Here is a 27,279-nt window from a genome sequence, read left to right on the forward strand (position 1 = left end):
CATTATATTAGCCTATATTCATTACATTAGCCTATATATTCATTATATGAGCCTATTTATTCATTATATTAGCCTATATATTCATTATATTAGCCTATATATTCATTATATGAGCCTATTTATTCATTATATTAGCCTATATATTCATTATATTAGCCTATATATTCATTATATGAGCCTATTTATTCATTATATTAGCCTATATATTCATTATATTAGCCTATTTATTCATTATATTAGCCTATATATTCATTATATTAGCCTATATTCATTACATTAGCCTATATATTCATTATATGAGCCTATTTATTCATTATATTAGCCTATATATTCATTATATTAGCCTATATATTCATTATATTAGCCTATATATTCATTATATTAGCCTATATTCATTACATTAGCCTATATATTCATTATATTAGCCTATATTCATTACATTAGCCTATATATTCATTATATGAGCCTATTTATTCATTATATGAGCCTATTTATTCATTAGATTAGCCTATATATTCATTATATGAGCCTATTTATTCATTATATGAGCCTATTTATTCATTAGATTAGCCTATATATTCATTATATGAGCCTATTTATTCATTATATGAGCCTATTTATTCATTATATGAGCCTATTTATTCATTAGATTAGCCTATATATTCATTATATTAGCCTATATATTTATTACATTAGCCTATATATTAATTATATGAGCCTATTTATTCATTATATTAGCCTATATATTCATTATATTAGCCTATATATTCATTATATGAGCCTATTTATTAATTAGATTAGCCTATATATTCATTATATTAGCCTATATATTTATTACATTAGCCTATATATTCATTATATGAGCCTATTTATTCATTATATTAGCCTATATATTCATTATATGAGCCTATTTATTCATTAGATTAGCCTATATATTCATTATATTAGCCTTAATATTTATTACATTAGCCTATATATTCATTATATGAGCCTATTTATTCATTATATTAGCCTATATATTCATTATATTAGCGTATATATTCATTATATGAGCCTATTTATTCATTATATTAGCCTATATATTCTGAACCTGTTAGTGATATCTGGATTATTTAATGTAGCCTATGTTTAAATAAATCTGTCATGATTTGACAACCACCGTGTGTAAATAATTCCCTAAATTTTAACAACGAATTGGAGAAAAAAGAAATTATAATTAATTTAGAAGTTAATGCATAAACTGCTTTACGTGAAGCTTATGAGTGTTGATTATTATATGTAAAAATAAATAACTGAATTGAGGCTAATATTTGGGCTCTGTTGTTAACTTTAATATTACGATGTGAAGCCTTAGTTGAGGGCTCCATATATGTTTTACAGCATTAGCTTTAAGAAACTTTTAGTTATAATTAAATTAATTTAAGGACAGACACAATTTTTTTCAGCATACTAGGAGTGCAGAATTATTAGGCAAATGAGTATTTTGACCACATCATCCTCGTTATGCATGTTGTCTTACTCCAAGCTGTATAGGCTGGAAAGCCTACTACCAATTAAGCATATTAGGTGATGTGCATCTCTGTAATGAGAAGGGGTGTGGTCTAATGAAATCACCACCCTATATCAGGTGTGCATAATTATCAGGCAACTTCCTTTCCTTTGGCAAAATGGGTCAAAAGAAGGACTTGACAGGCTCAGAAAAGTCAAAAATAGTGAGATATATTGCAGAGGGATGCAGCAGTCTTAAAATAGCCAAGCTTCTGAAGCGTGATCATCGAACAATCAAGCATTTCATTCAAAATAGTCAACAGGGTCGCAAGAAGCGTGTGGAAAAACCAAGGCGCAAAATAACTGCCCGTGAACTAAGAAAAGTCAAGCGTGCAGCTGCCAAGATGCCACTTGCCACCAGTTTGGCCATATTTCAGAGCTGCAACATCACTGGAGTGCCCAAAAGCACAAGGTGTGCAATACTCAGAGACATGGCCAAGGTAAGAAAGGCAGAAAGTCGACCACCACTGAACAAGACACACAAGCTGAAACGTCAAGACTGGGCCAAGCAATATCTCAAGACTGATTTTTCTAAGGTTTTATGGACAGATGAAATGAGAGTGAGTCTTGATGGGCCAGATGGATGGGCCCGTGGCTGGATTGGTAAAGGGCAGAGAGCTCGAGTCTGACTCAGACGCCAGCAAGGTGGAGGTGGAGTACTGGTTTGGGCTGGTATCATCAAAGATGAGCTTGTTGGGCCTTTTCGGGTTGAGGATGGAGTCAAGCTCAACTCCCAGTCCTACTGCCAGTTTCTGGAAGACACCTTCTTCAAGCAGTGGTACAGGAAGAAGTCTGCATCCTTCAAGAAAAACATGATTTTCATGCAGGACAATGCTCCATCACACGCGTCCAAGTACTCCACAGCGTGGCTGACAAGAAAGGGTATAAAAGAAGAAAATCTAATGATATGGCCTCCTTGTTCACCTAATCTGAACCCCATTGAGAACCTGTGGTCCATCATCAAATGTGCGATTTACAAGGAGGGAAAACAGTACACCTCTCTGAACAGTGTCTGGGAGGCTGTGGTTGCTGCTGCATGCAATGTTAAAGGTGAACAGATCAAAACACTGATCTGTTCAGTTTTGAGTGTCCTTGCAAAGAAAGGTGGCTATATTGGTCACTGATTTGTTTTTGTTTGGTTTTTGAATGTCAGAAATGTATATTTGTGAATGTTGAGATGTTATATTGGTTTCACTGATAAAAATAAATAATTGAAATGGGTATAAATTTGTTTTTTGTTAAGTTGCCTAATAATTATGCACAGTAATAGTCACCTGCACACACAGATATCCTCCTAAAATAGCTAAAACTAAAAACTAAAACTTCCAAAAATATTCAGCTTTGATATTAATGAGTTTTTTGTGTTCATTGAGAACATGGTTGTTGTTCAATAATAAAATTAATCCTCAAAAATACAACTTGCCTAATAATTCTGCACTCCCTGTATATACCATATATATACAAATAATTAATTATAATTATAATTAACTATAATATAATTATAATAAATAACTATAATTATAGTTATATGTACAAATAAATAAAAAGCAATTTTGTAAAACTGCTGTACTGAAATCGTACCGAACCCTGACTTCAAAACAGAGATACATACCGAACCGGTACAAATACGTATACCGTATATGTATATGTGTATAGTAAAGTATAGACAATAATGATATGCATTATTTTTAATTTAATATAATTTACAAATTGTATTATTGCATTTGTGCTATTGGACACACACTTTTATATTTATATAAGTCTGTATACTTATATGCTTTTTTTATTTGTTAGGGCTATGCAGCATGCAACAAACTGCTTCTTATAAATATATTTATTTGGTAATATAACATTGAGGTTTTGACAAGCTAAATTTGATTTTAATCCAAGTCAGAATCTAATGAAATAGGCAGTGGTCTGCGCCCAGCTATGGACATTTTAATTGGCTCTCTGCCGACAGGAGATGATAATTAATATTGTGTCATTTAAATCCAAATCTATGAGAAATGAAGCTGTAATGTGTTTTACTGAGGTCGTCTCCCCTCAGCTCAAGTTGAACTAATATATCTGCCACTGTGCTAATTATTGTCTGCTTTAGCACACAAATCCTGAATGCAATCATTACCCACACAGATGGGCTGAAGCCGTTCAATTATTTTTCTTCTTGTCAGCCGTAATGACGAGTTATTGCGCACTTCCCGTAATGTCAGTGCTCTGAGTGCTTTTTAATAATAGATGAAGTTTATTGTTTTGTTTTAATCTTCTGCTAAAGTGAATCATTCGTCCTCCTGTCTCTTGCAGAAATTAGAGGAGTTTCTCTTCTGTTTGGAGGACGCGTCTCCTGAGGTGAGTGAAAGACCGTCATCTCAGTGTTTACTCACAGTGTTATCATACTGCTTCAGAATTTGACTTTTTTAGGTAGTGTGGGCTTTTTATGGTACATTTAGTCATTATTCCACCTTGACAAGTAAGAAAGAAACAAATAGGTTCAGAAACATTCAGTATGGTTTCTAAAACTCTGATCTGAACGGTCATTTTGCAGTCAAGTGATGCACCAAAATGAAAAACATTGAATATTCAGGACTCAATTGGAAACGGAAAATGATTTTAAAATATCCAAATATTTTTTTGTATAATTATATTAATATGATACTTTTTAGTTAATTAGATACATTTTACCTAAACAATCTTTGTGATTTTTTTTAAATTTTTAATTATCAACAAATGTATTACATTTATTTAATAATCAACACTTGCATAAAACTAAGTTGTACAAAAATGTAAAATTCACATAAGGCAGTATTTAAATCAGCTTTTCAATAATAGATTTATGATTCTACTACAATTTGTTGGTGAAATTTAACCGAGTGCTGTAATAATTTGTTTTCAAGACAAATTCATTCAAACACATTCAATGATGTATGATATCATTAGGTTTAACAAATATATAATAAACATGTAATACAGTTTAGCAAAATGCTCCTCTCTAGAGTAAATTTTTCTTACTAACTATCAAGTTTATGGATATTGTTACATGAGACATTATGCATTTGAGTTAGTCGTTCTATATCTTTCAACATTTCTGATGTTCGTTCATGTTTATTTAGTGCTATAACTAGTAGTAAAGAAAGAGGAGGAGATGATCAGTTCATGTGCGTTTAATGCATGCTGCCGCTTAAACTGAAATGTACAAAACGCTGCATTGGAGAAGCGCATATTTAAACATCAATGATTTTGGCCCTTCAAAACAATTTCCCCCCGAGAAGCATAAAATAGATTACAGTTAAAACAGGCCGTTCTCACAATCAGCATTAGAAAGCAACTTTCTGGTTGAACACTTTGGCATAATACCTACATTGCATTGTGGAAAATGTAAAAAAAAAAAAAAAAGAAGCCTCTAATGGGGTTTGCATGAGCAGGGATTTGAATTAAAGCCATTGTGACCTTTCAGCCAGTGAATTTCAGCCCCTGATTGTGTGAACAATGTTGAATTGATTTCAATGCATCCCTTCAATACATCATCTGTGCCTCCTAAATGAAGGCATGCGCTGTCAAATTAAAACCAAAATGATAGCAGACACACATGTTTAAAATGTACTTTGTTACTCTACCAGAAAAACAGACCAATTTCAAGAATGTCACTGCCACAAGTACAAATCATGATTTTAGTGGGATGCAGCGTCCTTTTTGACAAAAGGATGAGCCAATTCCAAATTGAATGGAAAAATTGTTTGTCACACCATCTGACCAGTTTTTTTAAAGGTCCCATATTAAACACCTTTCTGGAGTTTTATTTAGAAGTTGATGTCCTTAAGAATATATATTTGCAGTTTTAGTACCAAAAACCATCACACTATATTTTTACAGCTCCTTTCTCAGGAGCTCTGATTAGAAGAGGCCGATTTTGCCCTGTCTAATTAATATTCACAAGCCTCTCTTCTGATTGGCCTATTGTTTTCAGAAACTATGGTAATGCAGACCTGTCAGTCTTTTCCACGTAGGCGGGGCATGAGGAATGTGACATCACATTCCTCAGAGAACCAAAACGGCTTGTCTAATGAAACTGCTTTGGTTTAACCGGTGAAACACCCCACAAGAGTTTTGGAGATGCTCTGACCCAGTCGTCTAGCCGTCACAATCTGGCCCTTGTCAAACTCACTCAAATCCATACGCTTCCCCATTTTTACTGCTTCTAACACATCAACTTTGAGCTGCCTAATATATCCCACCCACTAACAGGAGCCGTGATGAAGAGATCATCAGTGTTATTCACTTCACCGGTCATAATTGTATGCCTGATTGGTGTATATATCTGTAACATTTTTATTTTTATTTTCTTTTATTTATTTGTTTCCTGTATTACTTCACTTAACAAAAATGTTTTCAATTTACATGTACATTTACAATTTACAGAATGACATACAAAAAAAGAACAAAAACAAGTCAACAATATTCATAATATACAATTCCTGCATTATTTGACAACTTGATCAGGAAGTTTTCATTTTTTTACTTAACAATAATAACCCAGATCTTGATCTTCTCCGTTCATTAAAGGGATAGTTCACCAAAAAATGACATTCATTTCATCATTTACTCACTCATTGTTCCAAACCAGAATTAATTTCTTTGTTCTGCCAAATATAAAGGAAGATATTTTGAAGAATGTCAGTAACCATACAGTGTCTGTTCCCCATTGACTTCCATAGTCATTTTTTTCTTTACTATGGAAGTCAATGGGGACCAGCAACTATTTATTTACCAACATTCTTCAACATATCTTCCTTTATGTACAACAGAAGCTCATACAGGTTTGAAACAACATGAGGGTGAAGAAATATTGACATAATTCATTTCATTTTAGGGTGAACTATTCCTTTAATCTTCTATAGTCAGTATTAAATAGGCTTCACATCTCTTCGTAAGTTGGAATAGTGCGTTTGATATGTTCAAAATGATATTGATCTTCTCTTCGTGAAGGATTTCTGAAGTAATATGCCTCTCATGATTATCACAAAGGTGCAGTTTTTGTAGTCTATATGCAGTTGTGTGTCCCTGTCCTTTTAGACATAATAAAGAGATCGCGGTGACCTTTAAAAACACACACCCAGCGTGATTTCCATTAGGTCTCAATAACTGTATCGCACAGAGCGTTTTCCGCGGCTGTTGTTGTTGAATTTGTCCCCGGAGACTCCAGCCTCATTCAAAAGTGTTTTAATTCGCCCACAGTGTGATGTTAGCGTCTATAAAAGGTGTTTCATTAGCTGGTGTGGCAGGTCTAAGAATAGACTACAGACCTCATTAAAGCCGACACGAGGCCATTCCTGAGAGAAATGGGTGGATGTGAGTCAGTCGACCACCTTAAGATGCTCTCTGACTCTGAGCTCAGGAGAAAAACTGTGAATCACGGTTTGATGGAATGGGGACGGACCATCCGGACCTGTCCCAGTTTACCTGCCTTGTGCTAAACTGTTGGGTGAAGTCGTTAGAGCGGCGCGGAGGTACAGGCTGTCACTTCAGGACTCCATGAGGAGAGCTGACAGCCACACACCATACAGTCGCTGACAGTTTTAAAGGGATATTTCACCGTTTTTTCATATTAAACTATGTTATTCCCTTAAAGGTCCCATTCTTCGCGTGTTTTCGAAGCTTTGATTATGTTTACAGTGTGCAATATAACCTGAGTTCATGTTTCGCGTGTAAAAACCCCCAGTATTTTTCACACAATTGACTTATCTGTATACCGCTGTTTCCTCTGTCCTAAAAACGGCCTGATGATTTCCTTGTTCTATGAAGTCCCTCCTTCAGAAACACGTAACGAGTTCTGATTGGGCCAGCGCTTCCCGCGGTGTGATTGGACAGCAGCTTAGTGCAAGTTGCCCGGAAAGGTCCCGCCTCTTACCATAACGGGTAGATACGCGCGCTCAATGTTATTGCAAAAATGTCTATATTGCCTTATCAATTTGAGCCGGAATCAGACCCGGAGAATATCGAAGAGGATCGATTACAACCTGCTCAGGAAAGACTTTTGCAGGATGTTTCAGAATGGTAAGCTGTCTATTCAGTAGTTTAAACTGATCATTACACACACCAACAATCGATGGTGTCTGAATGAATTACTACACTTTTATATGCTAAGTTTTTCGGATTAGTTTCAATTACCATCTAACGTTAGTTAACAAAGCTAAACAGCGTTGCACTTTGTGTCATGAGTTACATAAACTGTTAAACGGACCGACTTAAATAATAAAATACACTTACCGGTTGTGGCTTATAAACAACGTCTTCTCCAGACAAAGAGGGAACTGCGTCATCTTTTAAGAATAATCTTTCTGCGAATCCGGCATTAAACTGATTGAGATTGAGGAAGCAGTCCTCAGCAAAATGTGCTGCACATAGTTTTAAATTGTGATTATAATTTTCCGGAACCGAGTTAACCATAAACTGTAGCCATTGATCTCGTACATCGTCCGTGGGAAGGCCAAACAAAGGTGATTTGACTCCGGGATGAAAATAACAGCGTTTCAATGGCATGGCGACAAACACACTCTACAAAAACAACGCTTCCTATTCTCGACCTGCGAGAGCAAAAGGACCACGCCCCCCCATTTGCGTGTTCTTGTAGGCGGAGGGTTCGTCAACAAACGGTTTTAGTGACGTCATTAAAGCAGGAAGTGCAGCGCTGTAGTCCAAACCGGCCGTTCGCTGTAGGCTTTGAAAGGGAACTTCTGTTAAATAAAATATCTCGCTTGGCATTGAACTTTGAGCTTTATAATTTTACAGGTATTATTTATGCTCTAACAGCAACATTACACACTAACTAAAGTTTGAAAGTTGGAATCGCAAAGAACGGGACCTTTAACTAAAACGAGTTGACGCATACCTTTCTCTTCTCAGTGCGTGCTCTTAATCTCTCTGACGCTAGGGATGGGTATCTTTAAGGTTTTAACGGTATTACTACTCTTACCGATACTGCTTATCGGTCCGGTACTTTAACGGTATTCTTATTGGTACTTTTTGAGATATATATATATATATATATATATATATATATATATAAATATATACATATACATATACATACACACACACACACACACACACACACACACACACACACACACACACACACACACACACACACACACACACACACACACACACACACACACAATTAAAAAAATGCACAGCCTACACATGCAGTGCTTTCATTTCAGGAAGAATTCTAGTAATCAAATTTAAAATAACACTGTTCATCATAAATAGCCAAAATAATGCTTATTAAAGCTGAAGTTATTCATTCAAGAGCTGTGAGGGATTTTCTCTTTGCATTTGGTTGTTTAATTCACAGTAATTAGTCAGCATGTTTCTATACAAACTGTTGTGTTTAAGAGACTCTCCAAGCCGGTCATTTTGACATAGATGTTTGTGTACATTTGATCGTTTACACAAGAGTGTGAAACTGAAAGTGTAATTAGCTCGTCTCATTGCGGGCTGTTTCAGAGCGCGCGCCGACTTGGGAACAATCTCTTGCTCACATTTTTGTGCATTTAATCGCTCTTTTTATTATTAAACGCATCCCACAATTGACCAACAGTAGCTAGGCTGTATTTTACAACAATCACTGATCGTGCTGATTCTGTCATTACGTTTGAGTTATAGGGAGAAATGGCAGCGTAGGCTACTGCTGCAAAGGGAATTAAGTTGCGCTAGACATAAATATTATTATTATAATCTTTGGAAGACAAAATCTAAAATAAAAGCAGACTATCACAGATCTAAAGTGTAACCAGGCTATGTTTGAATGTTTGGTTCTGTCCTCGGCTGTCGTTTGCAGCGCTCTCTCTCTCTCTCTCTCTCTCTCTCTCTCTCTCTCTCTCTCTCTCTCTCTCTCTCTCTCTCTTTCGTCACGTGTATTTTCAAAAGTACCGACAGCAGAACCGATAACGTCCGAGCTTATCGATACAACGGTCTTTCAAAATTCACCCCCGGGGCCCGTTTAATACCGGTTTTCGGTACCCATCCCTATCTGACGCGCGGTGACGATCTGATAGCATTTAGCTTAGCTCACTAAGTCCAGTTCATTCACTATGGTACCAAACAGAGATCAAGTTAGAAGCAACCAAATACCTCCACGGTTTCCCTGTTTAAATAAAGTTACACAAATAGTTGGACTATCAAGTATGGTGACATAAAATAAAACACAGCGCTTTTCTAAGTGGCGCAGTAAAAAGTCCCAGCTGAAAAATCCTCCCTCACATCTCGGCGGAGATGTTAGGGAGAATGTTTCAGCCGGGACTTTTTGAAGTATCCCTTTAAAGGGGTGGTTGCATGCGATTTCACTTTTTTACCTTTAGTTAGTGTGTAATGTCGCTGCCTGAACATAAACAGTATATGCAAAGTTACAGCACTGAAAGTTTAATGCAAACAGAGATATTGTCTTTAAAAGTTATGGGAGTTTATTGCCTACAAAAACGGCCGGTTTGGACTACAACGAGCTTCTTCCTGGGTTGGTGGCATCATAAACCCTTGCTAGTCACCGCAGATGTGACTTCTGCCCGTAATGGGAAGGGGCGTGGCGTTTCCGGCAACCTGTGCTTGGCACTTCAGCCAATAAAAATACAGGAAACTACATTTGGCCATCTAACCAATCTAAGACCATTGCGTTTTTCGGAGGGAAGGGCATCATAGAAGCAGGAAGCAAACGAGCCGTTCAAAGGAGACAGCTGTGTGGAATACAAGGTTATTATAGTTTTGCTTTTTGAAATTAGTTTTTATTTCAGTATCGTTTTCAATTTTGCTACAAATTTCAGTTTAGTTTTAGTTAGTTTTACAAATGGTTTTGCTAGTTTTAGTTTAGTTTTTATTTTAAAAATACATTTCTATTTAGTTTTTATTTATTTAGTTTCAGTTTTAGTTTTAGTAATTATAGTTTAGCAGAGTTACCATAATGAAGTGTAGAGACCAAATCAAGGTTTTTCATTTCAGCAAAGTTTAATGTTTGCACAGATTAGAGTTTAATCTTACATCCTTAAGTGAAATCACTTGATAAACGAGCATTATTGTTTAAACCCAGGAAGGTCTTACAAAACCTGCATAAAGTTGGGTCTTCACCTTTGAGCAAAAAAGCTTGAGTCAAACTATGACCTATACAAACAACGATCTGGAGATTAAAAATGAAATAAATTATATTTTGATATTAAAAAATTATATTTTATATTTTTGACATTGGCTAATACTCAGAGGATCTATCTTAAAGAACAAAATAGATGCAACGTAAAATATAAAAGTAAAAATTATAAATTCCAGACAAACTCATTCATAACAAAGATTAAATATTGTTAAACAATTAAATGCTTATTTTAATTTCTTCAGTAGTAAAATGTAGGCTAGCAGTGTAAGACCACAGCTAAAGTCATCTGAATACAGCCAACACACACTGGTGTGTGTGTGTGTGTGTGTGTGTGTGTGTGTGTGTGTGTGTGTGTGTGTGTGTGTGTGTGTGTGTGTGTGTGTGTGTGTGTGTGTTTGTTGTGCTATAATTGTAAAGGGGACCAGTGTCCTCATTTATCTAGTAATATATATATATATAATTAAACTATAATAACTTTATTATTATTTATAAGCCTTTTTAACTAGTGAGGACCAGTCAAATGTCCTCACTAGTTAAAAAGGCTTATAAATCGTCCAAAACATGTTTTTATTTAAATCTATTGTTTTGCACGTTCTTGGGATGGGTAGGTTTAGGGATAGGGATAGGGGTTGGGTTAGGGGATATAAAATATCATTAACCTGATATAAATCAGTGGAAGTCCATGCAATGTCCTCACTTATATAGTGAAACAAACCTGTGTGTATGTGTGTGTCCTGGTATTTCCTACTTTGTGGGGAAATGTCTCCACACAGATAATAATATAATATAATGTAGATGATTATGATAACACTTTTGAGCCTGTCAATATTATGCAAACATGAAATCTCAAACGCATAGTAGGCTAGTACTTGCTACTATAGTTGCTGACTTTTGCGCCGCGTCTCTCGTCGCGTAAGAAACGGCATTCTAAAACAGTGAGCTTAAGATAAGAAGTTCAACGTGCATCTCATTACCTTGTGTTATTTCCCATTTCACTGCCACGGACGCATTGATTCTTTGTGAACTGCCGTTTAGGACTGGCGATGTGTTGCCTGTCTGCACGCGTCCGTCACAGGACAGCGGTTAATCTCCTCCTCAGCTCACTTCACGCGCAGACACTCCCTCAACCGCCACAGTCAGATTTTCCACCACATTAAATAGGGCTTATTAATAACGAAAACAAATATTTATTTTTGCTAATTATTATTTTATTTCAGTTAGTTTTTTAGTAAGAGTAGTTCGTTTCGTTTAGTTTTAGTTTTTTATTTATTCAGATTTTTAAATTTTATTTCAGTTTACGAAAATGTTTTTTGACCAATAGTTTTAGTCTTCGTTTCAGTTTTCGTTTACGAAAATAACCTTGGTGGAATAAGAGTCAAATATAAGAAAAATATGGCATTTAAAAAAGAAGAAGTATTTAGACATGTTATACTGCGCCCCATAAACACAACCAAGCCTAGAATAAAACCACAGAACTACCCCTTTAACTGGATCATTTTATGCTTCAGTGGTTTAAGATATGCACATAGAGATTTATGGATAGTTTCCGTGTTTTTCTAACCCTGTTAGCGCGTGCTTTTCTCAGAGATGCTTGTAAAAGATCATCTGGAAAGCTTCGCAATCTATTTTATCCCTCATTTATGTTTACAAAACATAAAATATAAATATTAGTTGAAAAACTTAATGAAAATTACAAATGTTGCCTTGGCAATAAACAGGAGTTGAAGCACAAAAATTATTGACTGGAAATTTAATAATATAATTCAATTTAAATAAAAAATAGATTTATAATTAAAGGAACTGTATGTAAGAAATGTATTTAAATTAATCATAAAATGGCCCTGATTTGTCACTAGACATTAATAAATCATATTAATTTCAAATACCGCTATCACTGACAACAGTAGTCCGGCCAGGATATTGTCATTTAAAAGTTGTTGTTGCAGCCCTCAACTGATGTTGATGTTGACATGTTGTGTTTTGGCCTGAAGCTCCGCCCTCCACCTATCCACCAACCACGAAGTCAGTAGTGTTTCTGCATCCGGGTTGCCAGATCTGCTCTAGTTACCGCAGCTGCAGATCTACAAACGCTCCTGCTGATCCTGCAGCCAATCTGGCAACCTCGAGTCAGGGGGAGGGGAGGGGGAGACACCGCTGTACAGTCATTTGAAAGTGATTGCAGTACCAGTTTTGGCCACAATCTTACATGCACTACCTTTAAACCTAAATAGCAATATTTTTTTTTGAAAAAACTAAAAAAATGACAATTAACATAAAATAAAATATTCAAATCGCTCTAACTTCCGACTGTTTTCCATCCATGTATTTTAGTGACATATTGCATGAGCAAATGCTTTGAAAATTACATTTTTCAGATCAAAATACACACAATAATGTACATTTTGGTGCCATATCTGTGCTTGCCATTGCCAGCATATCAGACCAGCTGAAGATGAGCAACAGTGGGTGTTTAGTGGGTTTAATGATCTCCTGCTGATTGTGGGTGTGTTTTTGTGTCTCAGGATCTGTGTGGAGAGACGGTGGAGCTAACGGAGCGCTGTGAACTCATCAGTAACAGACTGCATTACCTGGAAGACCAGCTTCAGACCGCCATAGACAACCAGGACAGGGACCTCACTCATATCCTTACAAAGCTTGGTGTGCATGTATAGTTCATTAGTTGTGCTTTCTAAGTTAAATTACTAAGTAATCAGATGCACAATTTTCACTTAGTGGACAATAATACCACATAGAAACAACCCAGAACAATCTAGCAATGCCATAGCAATCACCCAGAACACTCTAACAACTACTCAGAACATCTTGCCCTAGCAACCACCCAGAACACACTAGCAACCATATAGACCCCCATAGCAATGCCATAGCAACCACCCAAAACACTCTAACAACTACTCAAAACACCTTGCCCTAGCAACCACCCTGAACATTCTAGCAACACCCTAGCAACCACCCAGAACACACTAGCAACCATATAGTCCACCTTAGCAATTCCATAGCAACCACCCAAAACACTCTAACAACTACTCAAAACACCTTGCCTTAACAACCACCCAGAACACTTTAGCTATGCCCTAGCAATAACCCTGAACATTCTAGCAACACCCTAGCAACCACCCAGAACACACTAAAAAACCATCTAGACCACCTTAACAATACCATAGCAACCACCCAAAACACTTAACAACTACCCAGAACACCTTACCACAGCAACCACCCAGCACACCAAACCTAGCCATAGCAACCACCCAGAACACCAAACAATGCCATAGCAATCACTTTGAACAATCTAGCAATGCACCTAGAAACCACCCAGAACAGCCTAGCAACCACCCTAACCCTCTAGAACCCCCCCCCTCCCCCCATAGTGGTGATATTTGCATGGTCAAAGACCAAACTTTTCTTGAGAAAATCTAGTTTTCTTCTGTTACGTCATTAACAATAATAATAATAATTTGTTCATTTAAATAGCGCTTTTCTAGACACTCAAAGCGCTTTACATATAGAAGGGGGAATCTCCTCAACCACCACCAATGTGCAGCATCAACCTGGATGATGCGACGGCAGCCATATTGTGCCCACCACACACCAGCTGATTGGTGGAGCGAAGACAGAGTGTTTAGGGCAATCATTATATGGGGATCATGATATTATATTGCGCATGCGTCTCTGATGAAAGTGCTCGTGGGTTTCTGATCAGGTCATCAGACTGGAAGTAAATGATCTGTGCGCTCCATTCTCATATTCTCAGTTGGGCTGGAGAGAAAATGACTCATCAGCACTTCACCGCTCCGCCGTCACTTTACAGCCACAGGAACACGTCTCATACGCTCATTAGAGCCCTTAATGTGACGCAGCCGCCGCTTCAACCCTCCAGAAGAGCTGCTTCATGGAAAGCCGTCTCGTTTGACAGCACACGATGCTCTCTTCCGGGATAATCCTGAACGCATCACTGGCCATGTCTTTTTTATTCTTATTAAGAGCTATTGAATATGAGGGATCAGAAAAGAACCGCTTTTAGTTATTAGAGAAATTCGGAGCTCAGCAAAGATTGAAATGAAGCGACAGACAGGGAAAAGGGAAATGGAGAGAGCCTAGTCCGCCCGTCACTCGAGTGAGATTAAAGCCGCGAGATGAAGGGAAAGGTTATGACATAGTGTGCTGTCATCGCTCTGACATCTTCATATTTCTGCCCACCTGTGTGTGCCGAGTGGATCCATGCTTTCCATTCACTGAGAGGAAACAGTAGAGATTGACTAGATCTAGTTCTGATTCATTCCTTCCTACTTTGTTTCTTTATAGCAGTATTCCTCCGCTTTATATTAGACATCAATGTGCAAAGAGTACATTAACGTCCACGTTCTTCCCCCGATTATATTTAATAAGCCGACGATGAACGTGATCAGGCAAACACGTTAACCCGTTTTCCTTTATCGGAGTATGGTCATAAACTGCAAAAGCATGAAGCAAGATTTTTGCTAATTTCGCCCAGCATGTTTTATTTCAAAGTGTTTTTATTGTTTTAAATGTACATAACACAAACAAAGCAACATACATTCTCTTATGTCATACAAGGCATCACTATCCACAAACCACATGCTCTCACATATCCCCTTTCGTTGGAGATTGCGTCCAAAGTTATCCAAAGCATACTGAGAATGCACACAAAACACAACAAACAAAAAAACAAAAAAAAGGGGGAGGTGGAGATGAGAACCTAACTTTTAATTTTTATTTTTTAATCTAAAGAATTAGCATCAAATGCATTTTCATAATAATCCAAGAAAGGTTGCCATGCATTCTGAAACCTTTCTGCTGAGTTTTGGACTGTAGTTCTTAACTTTTCAAGCTGAAGGAAATGTTGGAAATGTTTCCAACTATTTGTAAATTGTGAGAAAATTGCTATTTTAACCAAGGACCCGTGGCGTCTGAGGGAGTCACCTGTCAATTGCATCATATCTGCGTTCCCCTCGGTTTCCAGTTTTATTCTGCCGAAACGCTTTACTCTTAGCAGTGTGAACAAGTGTCACAGCAGCCGCTGTGTGAAGGCACAGCGTAATGTCATAACATCATTTTAAACACACTTAAATGTATATGATATGATAAACAGAGCTGTGTTCCCTCATACTCGTGACTGGAAAAGCGGAAATAGCGCCAGCGTCTGTGTCCCGTCATAATAAAAGTCCCGCTGCTTGTGAGTCGTGTGTGTTGCGCTTCAATTGCACCTTGCTCAGCTCCTCAACACTCGCCCCTGCTCTGTTTAACACTACAGTAACGTTAATAAATCACATCCATGAACATGATTTCTGTCCGAGTCCTATCCCGATTCTTTTCCACCGGCTGTGAGGTGAAGACCACATGCCCCAAGAGTCTGAGCTCAAACTTGGCGTCATCAAACTACACCTTTGTTTTGAATAGGCGCCCTCTAGCGGACAGAAAAGTTGCATTGTGTAGATTTAATGATACCGTTATCGGCCTGATAAGAAAATGTGGCCGATATCTTAAAGCTGATAAATAATAGATTAGACACTTCAGATGTTCGCCTGTAATATTGCTTGCAATATTATTGGAATCACTTTGAAAAAAGGAAATTACAGTTAATGTAACATACAATTATAATGTGAACATCATTATAATTGTGTGCTTGGGGCATGGCTTTTATTGGTGAGACTTTTGTTTTTGTAATCAGGCTCTCAAATAATATATTTTTTTGTTTTGACATCACTACCTGAATAACCTGATTTATTAATTATGTCTTATACACTTACAAAGTCGGGTTTATTGGTTTGCATGTAAACCTGGATAACAGGTTATTTTAATAAGCTGATTTTTGTGAGTTATCAGTGTACTGGTGTGCATGTAAACACACTCAAAAACAGTAACTTGAACAGTAAAGCTTGTTTGCAGACAGATAAGCACATAATAAGCCCAGGTTTGTGCCTGAGGAACTTCATTAGATTCGTCCCTTCAGCCGGAGGAAGATCTTACCGATCCTCTTTCATAATTCATGAAGCACTCTTTAACGGCTGGTTAATTATGAATGTGAACAATCTGGGCCATTTGGAGAGCAAAACGTGCCCGTCAGGCCCCATCTGCCACAAGAGGCGTCCCTTTGATTCGCCACTTATACCGGACCCTCGTCCCACTCCGACGACTTAAACAATCCAGCTCTGATGAAGGTCTCTCCCCGCTCTCATAAATGAGCATGAATTATTTAGGTGAGATGGCTTGAACTGAATGGGTCCATCAGGAGATGAACTCATCTGAATTATGAAGCGGTGTTGTTGGGGGGGGGGGGTTGTGGTTAGTATAACAGGCGAATGTTGTGAACTGGGTCTGAGATTTGGTTTTGTGCCACACCTATTAATGTGGGTAAAATAATTAAAAAAAATAATTAATTTTAATTAAAAAAAATTGTGATCATGCATAAATGGTATTTACCATACATATACCATTATACAAAAAAATTATATTTTATACAGATATTTTTATTAAAAGTACATTTTTATAATTTTTATACTTTATACATTATATATATTAGTTTGCACTGACCTACTAATGGTGGGTGAATTAAGACTTTTTTTTTTTTTAAACCTTTTAAAATAAATCATTAAAAAAATTAATAATTTTAATTAAAACAAATTGGGATCATGCATGCATGGTATTTACCATACATATACCATTATACAAAAAATTATATATATATATTATTTATTATATATAAAATTATATATATATATTATTTAAAGTACATTTTTATAATTTATTTTTTAAATGTTATAATTTTTAATTGTGTATATATATATATATATATATGTATATATATATGTATATATATATATATATATATATATATATATATATATATATATATATATATATATATATATATAGTTTTTATATTTATATTATGTGTAATGAAGTTTATTATATATATATATATATATATATTAAAAAAAATATTTCAAGCCAAGCATTATTGCTTTTAAAAGTTGTGACGGATTTAGGTCCGAGATATTTATTTTTATTTTTTGTAAATGTCTTTGAGTTGAATTGCTCATGTGAGGCTCAGTCTATCGTTCTTACAGTTCAAATTAATCTGTGTTATGGATTCTGTCTGAGCTTTTGTGCTTCTACTGGCGTTGAATATATTTTGTGGATGTGTAAACGATAGGATAATGTTCGGTCACATCTTCCTTAACTCGAATGCCCACTGTCCTTAGAGAAAGAGGTTCAAGAAGTGAAGGCTGTTCTTCAAACCATGCTGTCACAGCTGAAGGAGGAGGAGGAAGAAGAGGATGAAGATAAGTATTGCGATGTAGAAGAAGAACAGGTTGAAGATGAAGCTCTAGAAGAGGAGCATTACTTCAGTGACAGCTGGGAGATCTGAACAGACTCATGAATTATATTTATAATGTGTTTGTGTATGTTATGTTGAAGTCTGTTTTCATCTTGCACTGAGCTCTAGCACTTAAAGGGAATAGATCATCTAGAAATAAAATCGGTTCCTTTACTCGCCCTCATGTCATTCCTAAAGCATTTACATTCACTCGAAAGTGCATATTTAGGGCTCTTCGATTACATTGAAAAGCTAAATCTTGAACATTTCCATTTTAAGATCTCTTTTTTTTCATGAAAGTGAGATAATAGGCTAATGTATTTGTAATGACATGTGGGTGAGTAAATGTTAATGAATCTTTTTTTTTCTTCACTATTAGGACCACTAACCATTGTTTCAACAGTTGCCTTAAAATACAAAAATCGTTTGCCAACCACTATTTTTTTTTTTTAATTCTAATCGATTAGTGCTTAGTTATTTAACATGCTCTATTCTGCATTAAAAAAGCCTGGTTTTGGAGCTTCCAGTTATTTTAGTTTATTTAAAAACCATGGCATCTTATTTATTTATTTAAATTGCTTTGATTTATCATTATTATTTCAAAACACCCATAAACGTGAACATCTGTCTGGGACCAATTATTTGATCTATATAGATGTAAAGACCAACAGACGGCATAAGCCGAATCAGAAAGAGCAAAATGGAAAGTTCCCAGCCAGAAGCGTAGGAATCAGGATTGAGTTTATAGCTTCCTCGACTCATTTCCGCCGTACGATTGAACTCTGAAGAGTGTTTTGGGGTTTATGACAGAAGTATGTGGTGCTTTGAGCTGTTGTTGAAGTGTGGAGCTTCACTTTAGGTTTGATCAACGACTGTATTTTAGCCCTGCTCATGAAAATGCGTATCTTTAGCACAAATTGTATTTATTGTGTGATTTATACATCAAAATTAGTTTTTACGTGCATATGTTTTGCAGTTTTCGCATGCATATAATGCACAATATAATGTTATATGCACGTACCCCACACCACTAAACCTACTCAATGCGGTGACAATGCGTATCATATGCATGTAAAAACTAATTTTGGTGTGTAAATCGCAATATAAACACAATTAGTGCTACATATACGTGTGTGTGTGTGTGTGTGTGTGTGTGTGTGTGTGTGTGTGTGTGTGTGTGTATGAGTATGAATTATGAGAGTCATGTAGCATCAAGTGCCTTTTAAATGGCTCATTATTTGAACAGAAATAGGTGCTTTTTTTAAGTGTTAATATTTTTCAAGTTTTTAACAAAGCACTTTTCAGATGTAAGCTTTTTGTCCTGTGGATTGAAAATGTCCTTATTTTATACTAATCACATGGAAGTGTGTTTGCATGTCTGTATTACTTTTTATTTCCCCCAAAAAATTGTCAGTATGATTATTATTGTTTTAAATACATTATATACCCCTTGCAAAAATGATTTTGTATTTTCTTTATTTATAAATTAGGACACTAATTTGATAACTCAAGATATCAAAAGAACCTGTGCTTTAATATATATATATATATATATATATATATATATATATATATATATATATATATATATATATATATATATATATATATATATATATATTCTATCTTCATGCATTATTTTTTTATCAACACTTGAATATGAGTAAGGTTCATTTAAAAGAAAAAGCTAAATTTTTATCAAAGACTACATGTGGATCAGATTCAGAGAACCTGAGGTTCAAATCACAGATGGAGTAAAAAGCTTCACAGTCCTGTGGCTCGTTCTGAGTCGATGTTTCATTCAGTAACATTAGGCTAGGGCTGGACGATATGGCCAAAATTCATATCACGATATTTTTCTTAATTTCGGTCTATACGATATAATTCCGATATCGATATGAACTATATAAAAGCTTTAGAAAAAACTACTAAGAGCTGCCACAAAGGATGTCTGTACCTACAAACTTCAGAAAAATGTATTGGCCAAGTCTATGAATAGTCCTCCTATAAAACTATATAATTTTCTAGAAATAAAACCAGTACAAATAAATTTGTTCACCTTTTATTTGTATTTAGCCTTTATATGAAAAAGAAATGTGAAATCAACATCAAATAAACATAAGACTCTCACTTTATTAATATTAATATCTTTAAGTTTAAACTATAATATAGGCTGATTATATTATTCTTAATATAGATTAAACAAAAGTGCTTCAGCCAGGATTCAGCCTGACTCAGAATATAGCGGATGGATCTGCTTCAGATGGTGGATCTGCTTCACAGCGTACAGCGCTCCTATGCCGCAGACGCAGTTTATTGAGCATTTTCTTTTTTGAATTTCAGTGAAGAACAATTCATAGCACTCTATTTTCCATTTATGCAAAACTATAGCATATATTTAATGCTGCAGTTATTTAATTAAAAATGCAGTAAAAAACGTAATACAGTGAAATATTATTCTGATCTACATCATCTGTTCACTACGTGAATATATAGTAAAGTGTCATTTATTTCTGTGATCAAAGCTGAATTTATCATCATTCCTTAAGTCTTCAGTGTCACTCATCATTCTCATATTAGGATTTGATGCCCAACAAACATTTATGATTATTATCAGTGTTAAAAACAGTTTTGTTGCTCATGATGCTCCTTCATTGCTTTCATATATTGTCGCAATCGTCTGACTGTCGTCGTCACCTTTCAGCTCATAACGATTGTTTCAGCTGCAGCTCCAGCGCGACAGTAAGTTTCTACGAATCCGCTTTTGGACTTTCTGTGAGAGCGCCCTCCTCATATTTAGATACGAATAAAATGACAGGTCATGCATAGATTATTTTTTGTCTCTGAAATTAAATCTTGATGTATTCACGTTGGTTTCTATGTATAGGCTACACTTGCCCGTGACCTCAAGAAGCGCGCAATCAACCGAGGTTAGAGAAAGCGGTCTTTAGCGTCCCTGTTAACTTGCCCGCCCTCGCTCCAGGTAACGCCGTTTCGAATCACGCTCGGAGCGGGTCGACTAGGACCGGTGAGACCCAGTAAAAGTGCGGGGGACACGCCGAACCACTTCCACCCCACTGAATTAACGTTAGTCTTTCTTCTCTTATCAACTATTTCTTTCTCCTTACTTGTGGAAGTTCGTTCAGTCACATTTGTGTTGCGGTCAGGGAAACTCTTTTTGTAGCTAAAACTTGCCGCGTTGGATCTATCAGCCTACTACTGCTGAGCACTGACTGTGTTTCTGTGGTGTACGTCATCGCGCAAGTAGCCAATCATGTTCTGCTCTTTCTGACGGCTGCGCCCTGAACGTCAGTCAGTGAGGAATGCTGTAATGTATTTATCGAAATATCGCAAATGTGTTTAAAAATCATATCACCGTTATTGAAAAAAATTATATCGCGATATATATTGATATTGAATTATTGTCCAGACCTACGTTAGGCAGTTTTGATTTATATGCTGTTTAATGTTGATGCATATGCATATGATTACATATGATATCGCTTGTTTTTCTGCTTCTTCTTCGCCTGTGTTTTTATCAGAAGATTCGCAACCCAACCATATAACAGTGAAAACACGGAAAGCTGGAATATCTCGTCTTTCGCGGGGAAGTGCTTTCTCATAACAGACAAAGTGCACAACAAATAAATGTATGGTGTCCTAAAAGAAAAAAATTGATTTTGAACTGAAACGAGTCGTCAGAAATTCCAGTCTCACTTCCTGCACAAACCTATGTGGGTTTGTAACAAGTGAGACTGGTTGGGTTGCGAATCTCCTGATCAAAACACAGAAAAAGAAGAAGCAGAAAAACGAGCAATATCATATGTAATCATAGATCATCAACATTAAACAGCATATAAATCAAAACTGCCTAACGTTACTGAATAAAAAACGTCAACTCAGCCTGTGGTCTTCATTGGCCGCCCGCAAACAACGTCTGCTTTGCCCCGCCCTTAAACACTGTAGTTGAGACTGGTGCTGCGTTGCAGTTGGTTTTTATCATGCCCTTCACTCGCTGACTTTCCTCCATCTCGTTCACTCGGATGTGCGTGCACCAGTGATGCGCGGGTCAATGCATAAACAACCCGCACCCGACCAACGTTTTCAGCTAGCCCGCAAATCAGACCTCAAAAAAGAAATATTGTAACGTTACCCAACCCGCTTTCTGACCCGCATTTTTTAAAAGTATTAAATGCTCCCTTCATTAATCCAGCCTGTGGAGGAGAAATGTTTCAGGGCCTGACGTGAGCTTAGAGGTGCAGCGGCGAGAGCAGGCAGTTCTTGAGGCAGCCCATCATTGTCCACTTCAGCTCTAGATGCATATTATTGATGAACACGATGTTTATGTTCATATTATTGATGAACACAATGTTTATGTTCATATTATTGATGAACACGATGTTTATGTTTCGACCCTGGAGAATTCATTAGCAGGTCAACTGAGAGAAAGTCCACTTTTGGAAAAGTGTGAAAGCCATTAGGAGAGCAAATCACAAAATGTTATTTTTCTGAATGCTGTATGATATAGCTGTTTGGTAATAAAGGCTTGATTTATTCATTTATTTCGTTTCGTTTTCTTAACAATTAAGATGCTACATATGTTCATCCAGTCTAATCAAAGTGTGCGTCTCTCCTCCGACTTTCCCAACAAAAATCCCGCCCTGGAGTCATGAAATGTATACGCCAAAATTAGTTTTATGCGATCGGTTTTTCGCGTGCATATGATACGCACTTTATGCCGTATTATACTCACGAACCACCCACTCCACCACCCTCATCGTACTCAAGAGCGTGTTATATACACGCCATAAAGTGCGTATCATATGCACACCAAAATTCATTTTGGCGTATACATTCCACGAGATTGCATACTCATATTATACGCATGACCATGTGATCGTGTTCGACGTTACTGAGCCAGGCTATATGTGTTTAAAAAAGGATAGCCTATTAAAAAGGTACAATTTCTCAGTTCAATGTGTTCAGAAATCGGGCATTTTGTCCTGCGTCATCTTATTTCAAAAGACCCGACCGACCGCAACCCAAATATCTTTACAAATATTTTTGGATGACTCGTAACCGCGGGTACCCACTCGTTTTGGATCAACCTGCGCATCCCTGGCATGTCCAATATTGGCTGAAACATTTGCAATGAACTGAACTGGAACGTCCTAAGCCCTTGATCACTTGGAATCCATTATAGAGTTGATTTATTTGATTTATTTTTTCTTTACGAAATTGTTTAATGCAGCATTCTATATGTATAAAGGTGTGTTTGGGTTGTTTTAAATGTTTTTAAAAAATAATTAAAATATAGAGTTGTTTGTAGCCGGGTAAATTAAACGCGATATCACGTCACAATCGTGTTGCATTGTGGTAAATGAAGCTGCCTGAAGTGTACATATGAAGTAGACTTGGTCAAAATCGAGGGCACAAGGGTCTGTCCATATAAACTTCCCTTGAAGTGGAACGCAGTTCAAAATGGCGGCGGGGATTTCCCAAAGGGGAGGGGCTTAGGGAAGTTTGCAAATGCATGTTTAAAAGTAGAGTGGAGCGCTGCATGGAAGATTTTGGCTTGTGTTGTTCATGTCAAGAAGACAAACTGGGCCATCTGACCAATCAGAGCAGAGTAGCTCTCAGAAAGAAGAGGTTTAAAGAGACTGTATCTTCGAATGAACCGTTTTCATCTCTTTGAGAAACGAGGTGATGTGCAATGTGTATTATGGTATAGTATGAGGAAATTAAAGTGTTTTTTGACCTTGGATGCATGTCAACCTATTGTAGGAGAATATAAGGGGACTTTAAGAGTCGACTCCTTTTTGATTCATGATCCCTTGAATTGAATCAGCCACATCCTAGTGGATGTTGAATTGAAATGATGGGAAGAATTTAATTAATAGCAAATTTGCAATTGAAAGAAATCAAACAAAATCGTCTGAGTTCTGCTCTGTTTAACACTCCATCTCTAATCCGTCGGCATGTTCATTTTGATAAGATCACACTCGCTTTGCTCATTGTCTTAAACTGGAAAATGAACACATCCAGCAGAATAATGGTCCAGTCGGTGGACGGGGACAATCTTGTCTCCTAATTGAATCTTTGTTTGTGCCACGTTGCCTATTTTTAGGTGGATTTGTTTCGCCCTTCGCTATGGTTTGTGGTAGACACGTCAAGAGCTGCTTCTTATTTTACATACACTGAAGGAAATGTGATGTATACTTCTGAGGTTTCTTCTAAACTTTACGTGGCTGATTGAAAGTTGACGTGATTGTTATTGGCTCTAAATGTACTTCTGATGGTTTTAAATGCAGTTAAAAAATATTGTTTCCAAACAGGTTTCCCTTCTGTTCTGTATCATGTTTGTCAATGTTAAAATATATTCTCATTTTATGCAAATAGACTACCCTAAACAATGTAAATATAAATTAAAATATAGCTGCAAGCAGCCATTATCGGGGCCAAGCGCAAAGAAGAAGACAAGACATGCCAGCATGGCTGGAAGTCTCAAGCCAACTGCAACAATGAGCCATTAAGGACCTATTAAGTTGATTTTAGGCAAAATAGCAGTCAAATTTTAAATACAGTCAATAATAATGGTTTAATGGTTTATCACTTTCGACCAATAGGTGTCACTGTTACGAAACTGATGTGGTTTAGTCAGATTGAGATGACAATGACACATGCAAAGTTTGGTGTCAATATGTCAAAGCATTGCAGAGATACAGCCTCAAGAGTAATTTTTGCATCATGGCTCAACTCTGTTGCAGTGGTATATGAAAACTGTTTTGTCTATCAATCCGAAATCCATAAGTATTTGTCAGCATGGTCTGAAGACGATACGGATCAATTTTGGTGAAAATCGGACAAACGGTCTAGGATGAGTTTGAAAAAGTAGATTTTTAACAAATAACAAGATGGAGCACAGATATGTTTGCAAAATATGGCAAAATTGGTATCTATCTTCTCGGCATGAGCCAATGAATGTATTACGACCAGTCTCATTACAATAGGCTAATTTAATCAAAAGTTATTAGCATTTTTGTACATTTTATTACAACTTTTTAGCACAAGGTGGCGCTGCCCCGAAACTTTTTGAATATCTTCGGGACATAGAGCGGAAGACACATACCGGGTTTTGTAATGATACACTAGTGCATTCTTAAATTATAGCATTAGCATTTTAAACCGTAATACTGCATTGAAGTCAATGGGGATTTCATGTTTTGTTTTATTATAGCGCCACCAAGAGGCACAATCCCACCAATTTTTTTATGTGTCCTCGTAGTGAGCCCATACATATGTGTGTCAAGTTTGGTGAAAATATTTCATTTTGTTTTGGAGTTATAGACATTTATATGAAAAAACACGTAAAAAATGACTGACACCTGACTTTGATTGGATTTTACTACCCCTTACTATCAATATTTTGAGATTTGGGCATTAGTGTATAGCTATCGACCTATGTTTCCGAACTTCTGAGGCTGGTTTCGTCTCGATCGGACTAGCGGTTTCGAAGATATCAGCAAATGTTTTTTAAGCACTAAATTACAACTCTGCGCAAACCATATGCCGAAACCTGGCAAGTCTGGTATCGTTGGAGTCGGCAAGGATTCAGGAGACCAAAAAACACACTCCCATCAAAATATGTCAACCACACCCAAAGTTATAAGCGTTTGAAAAAAAAAATTCTCCACTAGGTGGCGCTGTTTCGAAACTTCTCAGGCTACTTCAGGGCATCGTGGTGATGACCCATACCAAGTTTCATAACAATCCGTTCATGCGTTCATAAAATACAGCATTTTTGCACATAATTCAAAATGGCCGACATCCAAAATGGCCGACATGGTAAAATTGGATATCAGTCGACTCGGCATGACGCCCTGAATCTAATGAGACCAATTTTATGATTTTTGGATAAACGGTTCAGAAGTTATAAGCCAAAATAGGCATTTTTCGTATCTCCGGACAGGTAGGTGGCGCTGCGCCGAAACGCTGCATGTTGCTTCAAGTCATGCTTGTGATGACATGTACCAAGGTTGGTTTGAATACGATAAAGCGTTGCGGAGATATAGCCTTTAGTGTGTTTTTGCAACCTCCACGTAAAATTTGTTTGTGCGTTTATTGAAAACGATTGGACGAATCAACTTGAATTCCATAACTTTTTGTCAACATGCTCTGAAGATGATCTGTTTCAATTTTCGTGAAAATCGGAGCAACGGCCTAGGAGGAGTTCGAAAAAGTAGGTTTTTCAGAAAATTCAAAATGGCGGGAAAATTTGCATACCGGAAAATGACATCATAGGGTGAAATCGAATCGGCTTGAGCCAAGGAATCCGATGAAAAAAGAATTTTGTTTCTAGCCCTTAGGGGTCAAAAGTTATAAGCATAAATATGAGTGAAACTTTGGACAGGTGGTGGCGCTAGAGGGATTGAGTTAGAGGCACCAAATTTGCTATAGTGACAGCTCAGACTGGCCTCTATGAGTGTGCCAAATTTCACAACTTTTTACCATACGGTTCTATGGGCTGCCAGAGACTCCTATGGCGGAAGAAAAAGAAGAAGAAGAAGAAGAAGAAGAAGAAGAAGAAGCAGAATAATAATAATAGGAACACTAACAATTTCAATAGGTGCCTCCGCACCTTCGGTGCTTGGCCCCTAATAATAGGAACACTAACGATTTCAATAGGTGCCTCCGCACCTTCGGTGCTTGGCCCCTAATAATAGGAACACTAACAATTTCAATAGGTGCCTCCGCACCTTCGGTGCTTGGCCCCTAATAATGGTTTAATGGTTTATCACTTTCGACCAATAGGTGTCACTGTTACGAAACTGATGTGGTTTAGTCAGATTGAGATGACAATGACACATGCAAAGTTTGGTGTCAATATGTCAAAGCATTGCAGAGATACAGCCTCAAGAGTAATTTTTGCATCATGGCTCAACTCTGTTGCAGTGGTATATGAAAACTGTTTTGTCTATCAATCCGAAATCCATAACTATTTGTCAGCATGGTCTGAAGACGATACGGATCAATTTTGGTGAAAATCGGACAAACGGTCTAGGATGAGTTTGAAAAAGTAGATTTTTAACAAATAACAAGATGGAGCACAGATATGTTTGCAAAATATGGCAAAATTGGTATCTATCTTCTCGGCATGAGCCAATGAATGTATTATGACCAGTCTCATTACAATAGGCTAATTTAATCAAAAGTTATTAGCATTTTTGTACATTTTATTACA

At 36.7% G+C, this 27,279-nt stretch overlaps 1 protein-coding gene across 1 annotated transcript in view; it reads left to right on the forward strand.

Annotated features, from left to right (window-relative positions):
* disc1 (DISC1 scaffold protein) overlaps positions 1-19,500 on the forward strand; it is a 98,211-nt gene extending 78,711 nt beyond the window's left edge. The window contains exons 12-14 of the mRNA XM_067422281.1: positions 3,850-3,894; positions 13,204-13,320; positions 17,913-19,500. Coding sequence (XP_067278382.1) covers positions 3,850-3,894; positions 13,204-13,320; positions 17,913-18,089 — 339 coding nt within the window. The 3' untranslated portion in view covers positions 18,090-19,500. The remainder of the gene's footprint in view (positions 1-3,849; positions 3,895-13,203; positions 13,321-17,912) is intronic.
* Positions 19,501-27,279: the final 7,779 nt, after the last annotated feature.

Source organism: Pseudorasbora parva, chromosome 17 (genome assembly GCF_024679245.1).
Source record: "Pseudorasbora parva isolate DD20220531a chromosome 17, ASM2467924v1, whole genome shotgun sequence".
In the NCBI taxonomy this organism is placed as follows: domain Eukaryota; kingdom Metazoa; phylum Chordata; class Actinopteri; order Cypriniformes; family Gobionidae; genus Pseudorasbora; species Pseudorasbora parva.